Source organism: Temnothorax longispinosus, chromosome 6 (assembly GCF_030848805.1).
Source record: "Temnothorax longispinosus isolate EJ_2023e chromosome 6, Tlon_JGU_v1, whole genome shotgun sequence".
Lineage (NCBI taxonomy): Eukaryota > Metazoa > Arthropoda > Insecta > Hymenoptera > Formicidae > Temnothorax > Temnothorax longispinosus.
Genome location: NC_092363.1, coordinates 10,019,883 through 10,028,270, shown reverse-complemented (window position 1 = coordinate 10,028,270; position 8,388 = coordinate 10,019,883). Strand labels below are relative to the sequence as shown.

The 8,388-nt window shown below is 33.3% G+C and overlaps 1 protein-coding gene across 3 annotated transcripts; it reads left to right on the top strand.

Annotated features, from left to right (window-relative positions):
* Window positions 1–554: 554 nt before the first annotated feature.
* On the top strand, window positions 555–8,010 carry LOC139814708 (uncharacterized). Of its 3 annotated transcripts, none has more exons than XM_071781175.1 (12): window positions 555–697; window positions 843–1,171; window positions 1,294–1,353; window positions 1,876–1,982; window positions 2,258–2,530; window positions 2,665–2,806; window positions 2,937–3,117; window positions 3,263–3,573; window positions 3,652–3,847; window positions 3,932–4,144; window positions 4,224–4,421; window positions 4,598–8,010. In XM_071781175.1, the coding sequence occupies exons 5-7, from the start codon at window positions 2,326–2,328 to the stop codon at window positions 3,022–3,024; spliced, it is 435 nt and encodes a 144-aa protein (XP_071637276.1). In that variant the 5' UTR covers window positions 555–697; window positions 843–1,171; window positions 1,294–1,353; window positions 1,876–1,982; window positions 2,258–2,325; the 3' UTR covers window positions 3,025–3,117; window positions 3,263–3,573; window positions 3,652–3,847; window positions 3,932–4,144; window positions 4,224–4,421; window positions 4,598–8,010. The 3 variants fall into 3 exon arrangements, with proteins under 3 accessions (XP_071637276.1, XP_071637275.1, XP_071637274.1); XM_071781174.1 differs by having other exon boundaries at window positions 2,937–3,121; XM_071781173.1 differs by having other exon boundaries at window positions 2,937–3,573.
* Window positions 8,011–8,388: the final 378 nt, after the last annotated feature.

Sequence of the window (8,388 nt, the reverse complement as noted above, 5' to 3'; positions counted from 1 at the left end):
ACAAATTGGATTTTCATATTCACACGCGTGTGGCCGGGGCGTATTAAAAAAAGAGGTGTGGCCTCGGAGAGTTAATGATGCAAGAGCATGCAGACGTTGTTATAATCGTTCAAAAAAACTGTTCAATATTTTATGTGATTGTTGCAGAAAAAATTCGTAATGTCGGCGAATCAAGAGACACGGTAGTGTCTCGCGCCAAGTACACGCGGAGCGAGACCGACCGTGACTCTTTTACGCGACGCGACGATTTGCGAATACTCGAGATGTTGAGATCTCATATAACGAGTGAACGGATCAAGTTTTAAGTAGGCTTGATCGATAGCTTGGGTCGATTTGGGGGGGGGGGGGGGTTTCTCTTATAATATTCCGCTACGTGCCCTACGAGCGGAGATATTGCGACGCAAAGTCGAAATGAGAAAATTTTTTATTAAGATACTCCTCCTCCTTCCTAACGCCGACGTCTCTCATGCCATGCCATCATTTCATTGGCTGCAGTCGCGTCTTTTTCACTTTTTCGACACCAGGGCGCGTGTGTGTGCTGCGCGAGTGCAGATAGTGCGTTTAGCGCGCTGTCACGCCTGTCAGCCTGTCACAGTCAGTTCAGTTATCAGTTAACTTATCTCGATCGAGAGACACGGTAGTACGCACGGAGCGAGACCGACCGTGACTCTTTACGCGACGCGACGATTAATTCAAGGTAATTGTTTTATGTAATTATCCTATAATTATCTTATTCTATATATTACTGTTATACTTATTTTATTTATTGTTTACTACGTTTACGTGAGTGTTTATACATACAGGTTAATAACCTATTATATTATTTTTTATATTGACGGCAGGGAGCTGATACTGAGATCAAGGAGCCTGTTCACACGAGGCGTTTCTGCCGCGCGATTGCGGCCGCGTGTTAACGTTTGCACGAGCCGCATGCTGTCGCGAGGTGTAAGGTGCGACAACGCGCGCATACGCGCGTACGCGAAACGGCAGTAACACCGTAATCGTGCCGGCGATATATTGAATTGAATTGCTTCGTGTTTATCTGGAGATTTCGTATCCCTACATCGTGTTACCACCGCTGCCGGAAAAGAAGGTTCTCTACGCTTGGCAGAAAGTGACAACTGACACGTTCGATCCCGACTTCGTTGATCGCAGAAGAGCTGGACTCGAGGTACGTTTCCGATTTACAATTATAACAGTATCGTGCGATGAATGTTGTACCCAATTATAACCTCAAATGAAGTTGTGCACGTTGCTAGTATTCTGATTATACAATACATTTTTACTTTGTAGAGGTATTATATATTGACAGCAGAGAGCTGATACCGAGGAGATCAAAGAGCCTGTTCGCAGGTATATATATCTTAATATATAAAACAAAGTCGGGTTAGTTAGAACACTTATAACTCAAGAACGGCTGGGCCGAATTTTTACCACAAGTATATGAAATAGGGGTAGAATTTTCCGGAATAGCAGAATAACTAATAAAATATCGAAAAAATTCACGTAAAAAAAAAATTAATCTAGAAAGATATCCAAATACATAGAAAAAATACATAGAGGGAGAGAGAGAGAAAGAGAGGGAGAGAGGGAGGGGGAAAAAGAGAGAGAAAGAGAGAGGGATAAAGAGAGAGAGGGAGAGAGAGGAGAGGAAGAGAGGGAGGGAGAGAGAGGGAGGGGGAGAGAGAGAAAGAGAGGGGAGAGAGAGAAAGAGGGAGAGAGGGAGAGAGGGGGAAAGAGAGAAAGAGTGAGGGGGGAGGGGGAGAGAGGGGGAAAGGGGGGAGAGGGGAGAGGGGGGAGAGAGAGGAAGAGAGAAAGAGAGAGGGAGAGAGAGGGACTATTTGCGTGTCTTATCACTACATTCATTACTGTTAGGCGGTACGAAGTTCGCCGGGGCAGCTAGTATATATATATATATACATATTGACGGCAGGGAGCTGATGCCGAGGAGATCAATCCCGTTTACGCGCGAAGGAATTATCGTAAGTTATTATTATCGGTTCAACTTATTTTTTATTCTTTTCCAGTTTTAATCTTTAACATCCAGCTGTATCAAAATAATTCGACTAATAATTTCTATACTATTGCAGTTATATACAAATATTAAATTACAGCACATTTTTTATCTTGACCATATTTTCATAATTTTCAGTACCATTTTCTCATAACTTTTTTTTCACAACTTAGCAAAACCACTTGCGGATGTCATATTGTAGCAGTATTATTTGATTTTTTCTAAGTGTAATCACGTTTGCAGAGTACAATGAGCCATGCACGAAAAACCAGGAATGCTCGCACGTGGAGGGTGCTATCTGCACGGATAACATGACATGCGGATGCGCGGCTGGGACGGTGCTGAATATGGACGGCAAGAAGTGTTTGGCGGCCGCCAAAAAGATCCGGGACGAATGCACGGAGTCAATACAGTGCACGGCAACGTTCGAGTTTTCAACTTGCGTCGACAATATGTGCCAGTGCGAGCAGAATTTTCATTACGAACACGAGCTGACGAGATGTTTTTTCAACAAAGGTACTCGAGAGTTTTCAACCGATAGTTCTCCCGTAGAATCATCGCGTCATGTTTTAAAAAATCCAATTCCAAAAATCTCTTTCTCCGCACCACGTCATAAGAGATAACAATTAATCGTTTTCATTGTTTTGCAGCGATCGGCGATGAGTGCGTGAACAATTACGAGTGTTACCAGGCCGAAGATTACGAGAACGATCCGTCGATTAAGTCTGTGACGTGTAACTCTAACACATGCACGTGCGCCGACAATTACATCTTAAGCGAGAAGAAGTTCGTGTAAGTGAAAACCGATGTATAACACGCATCTCATCTAGAAAATAATAATTATTTATGGAAGATGCATTTCGATTTTATTCGCTCTTACTCGCAAATTCTTGCTCTTAATGCATTTTTTACGTTTTTACAGGCTCGTCCTTCGTTGCGTCCTTGTCAATAATCATCCTTGTAATAACGCCGACTTTCTTTTCATGAAGTGCAAAATACGATTTCTTTGAAGTGAAGAGGCACACAAGTCGTTAATGGAGTTAAACTTTTAATGATTATAACATCGTGCATGCGCAAGAGAAATTTAATCTCAAGGAAGAAACGCAAGTAGGCCTGCCGTGGTTGAGGAGGCAATTCATTCTCGGATTATTATTTACTTACGGATTATAATTATTTATGTTATCATTTGCGAGACTTTTCTTAAGGACTTTTAAGAATTCCTAAGGAATACCCGTGAATTTTTCACAGGTAATAATATCACGTTAACCATGGTGGAATAAGTAAGAGGTGTGCTCGACAAGCAGACCAAATTTCGACCCGTTCTGCGCACATATGGCGGTGGAACAAGTGGCCTGTCATATTGGACAAGGAGCAATAAATACAAGTTAATCTGTGATTGAGTGTGTTTTCCAGAAATAGTAGCATGTAGTGTTAGAAATTGTAAAAATCGCAGTGAAAATGTCAAAGAAAAAAAAATTAAATTTTATTATTTTCCAAAAAAGCCTGAATTTGCGGCAAAATGGATGAATGCCTGTGGCAAGAAGGTTAACCTCAAAATGGTAAATACATACATTTAGTTTTATTGTACGTAAAAATTGTAACAGATAACACATTTCTTAATGTTAAAAATGTTACAGCACGCATATGTTCCACTCATTTTCTACCATCATGTTACAAAAAAAAACCCGAACATTATGGAGATTATTCTCCAACGATAGTAAGAAGTCTTTTGCCTGATGCTGTTCCGACAGAGAATCTGTTGAATGATCAACAAATTTTAAGAGAAATAAATAATGATCCTTCAATTCATGTTAATATTAATAAGAACTCAAGGTATACAATTTGTGCTTATGTAAATGTGTTTGTGTTATTGCTAATTATCAACATATTAATTTTGAAATATTTACCCATTTTTAGACTTATGCCAGTGGCTGAATATTCTAGTTCAATTAAAGTTGGTCGAGTCGACTCAACTATCCATACAGAAAATAATGATACTAGCACAAATAACTATAAATTAATAACTTTAAGTAAAAATGTAGAAAATGCAATTCCATTAAGGATTACAGAAGATGCATCGATACCAACAATAAATGAAAAATTAAGTGCAAATATTATAGAAAATGATAAGTATGTGTTTTTAATATCTCACAATATTATTTTATTTTTTCTAAGAATATTATATATTTAATTACTTATTTATTTATAGTTCTTTTGACCAGCAAACATCTGTTTTTGATCAAACAAGTTGTGCAAGTTGTACATCGCAAAATGTTTATGAGATTGGAATACAATGCTCGTTGACAATCTCAAATAAAGCCACCGGTGATTCATATACAAAAAATGTAAATAATGAAAGTGCAGCACCATCTCTACAACAAGCGACTACTTCTGAAAATAAAATTGGGTAAATGTTATACATTATTATTATTTTATAAAAATATAATATTTGTATTATATTTATTTTGAATAAACTTTAAATTATTTAACTTTTTTAATAACTTATAATTAACATTTGTTTTCATTTACCTTATTTTTAACTGTACCAATATACTGTAATTTATATACTTTTTATTTTTGTAGATCTGAAAATGTAATATTGCAATTAAAGAAGGCATTGGCGAGTGAAAGAGAACAAAATAAATTTATTCAGAAAACAAATAAATTACTTAAAAAACATATAAAGCGACTGCAAAGAGAGAATAAAACAGTTACTGTTGAGAAGAAAGTTTATGAAATATTACGAAACGTATTTACACCACAACAAATATACAAGATTATAAATCCGCAGAAAAAAATAGTGAAATGGGGAATAGAAGACATCGCTTCAGCCATTGCATTGAGAAGTGTGAGCCCGAAAGCTTATAGATATCTTAAAAAAAAAACTATCCTCTACCCGGGTTATCTACGCTTCGTAATTGGGCATCTCGTTTAGATTTGGCCGAAGGTGTTTTAATAGAAATTTTGACTCTCATGAAACGCAAAGCAGATTCCCTTTTAGATTTTGAAAAAATTGTTGTTGTCTGTTTTGATGAAATATATATATATCACACAAAGTTGAGATTGACAGAAAAACTGAGCAAGCAGTTGGTCCTCACAAAACATGTCAAATTGGCATTGCTCGTGGCTTATTTAGTAAGTGGAAGCAGCCAATTTATTACAGTTACGATCAAGCTCTCAATTCGTCTATCATTAATGAAGTCATTACAAAATTATACGATGCGGGTTATACTGTAGTCGCAGTAACCACGGATCTAGGCCCATCTAACAGCAAAACTTGGAAAGATATGAATGTCGGAATCGATAAAGAACAAAAATGTAATTTTACACATCCAAGTAACGATAATCTTAAAGTATTTGTTTTTGCTGATGGACCTCATTTGCTTAAACTTATTAGAAATCATTACTTTGACAGCGGATTTTTGATAAACGATAAACATATCAGCAAAACATGTATAGAAAGAATGCTGTCAATAAATTGCAGGGATTTAAGTTATGTTTAAAGTAACTGAAGCTGATCTTAATGTTGCTGGTCAAACAAGACAAAAAGTGTCAACGGCTGCAAAACTTTTTTCTCAAACAACAGCTCGAGCTATAGGATGGTGTGGAGAGCAAGGTTTTCTTTACAAAGAAGAAGCTTGGAAAGAAACTGCTGAACTTGTTCAACATGTCAACGATTGGTTTGATTTATTCAATAGCAAAAGTACATATGAAAGAGATCCTAAAAAGAAACCTTATGGACTTAATTTAGACTATCAGAATAACTTATTGAATGCAATTGAATGCAATTGACTAATTTCATGTATGAAATGAGAGTTGGTGGTCACAAGAATTTGTTACCTTTTCAAAAAGGTGTAATATTAAATAATACCTCTCTTCAACAGTTCCTACCTTATCTTCAACAAAAATATAGAAGAAATGACTTCAACTTAACTTACATTTTGACAAACAGACTTACGCAAGATTGTTTAGAAAATTTATTTTCTTTTCTTCGGGCAATGGGAGCAGCAAATGATCAACCTTCTGCATTAAACCTTCGATACAGATTACGTTGGTATCTATTAGGCAAGCATGCATTTGACATGCTTTCTAATGCTGTAAATACTGAAGTTGATGGAGATGAAAGCAATTTGATTAATTTTAACGACACAGAAGATTCATTAATAGCAGCAGCTTTTGATGTAGGTCAAAAAGAGTATCCTAATCCAGCGGTTGATGAAGAATTAATTAATACATTTCAGAATAAAGAGTTTATAAATAATGATGTAAATGAGTTTCAGAGCGATATGGGTATGTACGAACAGATGAATTGAAACTAATAATCTGCAATTACAATGCGTATTAATAATATAATTATACAAATTTAGTGTTTTTTTTCTAACAATGAGTTTTAAAATAGTTTACTTTATTCTGTAACTTATTATATAATGAAGAGCTTGTATTTAGTATTGTATATAGTCAAAATGTTACTATAAAAAAAAGAAAAAAGTACTTAAAAATATTTCAAATTTTATTGTTTACAACTTAGACTTTTTAATAAAAGAATGTAAGTAATGAAAGAACTATTAGAGTACAAATAAAGAATAAATATATAGAAAAACTTAATAATATTTAATGAATGCAGGTTTTAATGATTATAATTGCAAGATTCAAAAAATTTCTTCAAATACTTAATTTATTCATTAGTTAGAAGATAATAAATATTAAATTTGTATTATTATTAAAAAGCTTTCTAATCAAAGAATAATAGTCTTATCGACTAATATCACGGATAAATAATTTCTATGAAAAGAAATTTGAGTTTGATATACTTTACAAAGAATCAGGTTATACTCGATTTCTTGTATGTATGTACATACTGTAATTTATACCACTGTAATGTTAATATAGCCCCAGTTATGCTATTTTCACATAACTGGAGTTTTTATTTTTTGCAAATATTTTTTATTTTTTTTGTGTATATTTGTAATTTTGGTACATTTCTTAAATAATAAACTTAGGTATTCAATTCTCATAATAAATAAAGGAAACATCCGTATCTTTTTGTGATTGCAATATGTAAGTATGAAACTTTATTACTGGTTTCGTCATTTTAAACGAAAGGAATTAATAAATAAATTAAAGAAATTTATTTATTTTTTTTTTACCTTTAACCCATTCCTGAAATTTCTAATAAAAATATATAAATATCACAAAAAATATATATGACCATAAAATTATTTATTTTTTCATATTTAATTTGAATGTTTTTTTTCCATTTTATTTCTACACTTTTTTGTGAATATATAAAACTCGAAATTCAACAAGGTGCACGCGATTTACAAACTTTATAAAATTATTTATTTATTATGAGAAACGTTTGATATATATTTCTTGACGTTAATATTTTTATGAGTATTGGAACGTTTTTTTTTTCAGGATCTTTTCGATACTCATATATTTTTTAAATTTTAATATTATTGTTTTTCTGGTATTCTTTATTTTTAGATATTCCAGAAAATGAAGAAACCCTTATACAAGAGATTATTGAAACTGAAGGTTTAAAATATATTGCTGGTTACGTTGCTCGTAAATTTAAAATAAAATATCCTTTCTTAGGTGATGAGACAAGAAGATTAGAACTCAATAATGACCATTTTGATTGGATTTAATTCCTTTCTAATGGTTATCTCACTTATCCTAGTGATGACTTAATTAATGTAGCGAACATTATGGAAAAACAGTTTGTTCTTTTTCATGGCGAGTTTGGCTTAAGTAAAGAAACATTTATATTTCAAAAAGTCACTAACTTAGTCAAACAAAAAATAAATGATAGATTTATTGTACCTGAAAAAGTAATATTGTGCCTGGTTCGTACACGTACTTACATTAGATTAAGAGAAATTAACAAAAAAATGATCTCTGATATTAATAATAAACATAAGAAAAAAAAAAGTCTTAAAATTTATACATTAATATTTTGTAACATTTTTTCTAATAAATTTTATAAAAAAACATTTAGTAAATTTACTTTTATTTATTTATCTATACTTTTTTTTCAAAATGCCTAAACGGCTTCATAATGTACATTATTATTAACTAACAATTTAAATCATTTTTACTTAATAAACTGATAATGATATTTTTCAATTAAATTAATTTATTAATTATCCTTTTATCATTAAAATTAATTCCACGTTTGAAATACCGCGAACTTAGGAGCAAAATGTTGATTGGCTAATATACCAATATGGCTGGTCATTTGTTCCACAACACTGATTCGCTAACCACATTAGCGTGCGCAAGAGCACACCTTGTTTCCTTCCACCATGACGTTAACGCACACTAATCTTACAAAGGAACCTCGCGAAGTGGAAAATTCTGATTTTAATATA

Bases quoted from the DNA above. Each gene is read 5' to 3' on its own strand.
- LOC139814708 (XM_071781175.1), top strand. From the start codon at position 2,326: ATGACATGCGGATGCGCGGCTGGGACGGTGCTGAATATGGACGGCAAG. The intron at 2,531-2,664 runs GTACTCGAGAGT...ATTGTTTTGCAG, and splicing joins GAGATGTTTTTTCAACAAAG to CGATCGGCGATGAGTGCGTG. The intron at 2,807-2,936 runs GTAAGTGAAAAC...ACGTTTTTACAG, and splicing joins TTAAGCGAGAAGAAGTTCGT to GCTCGTCCTTCGTTGCGTCC.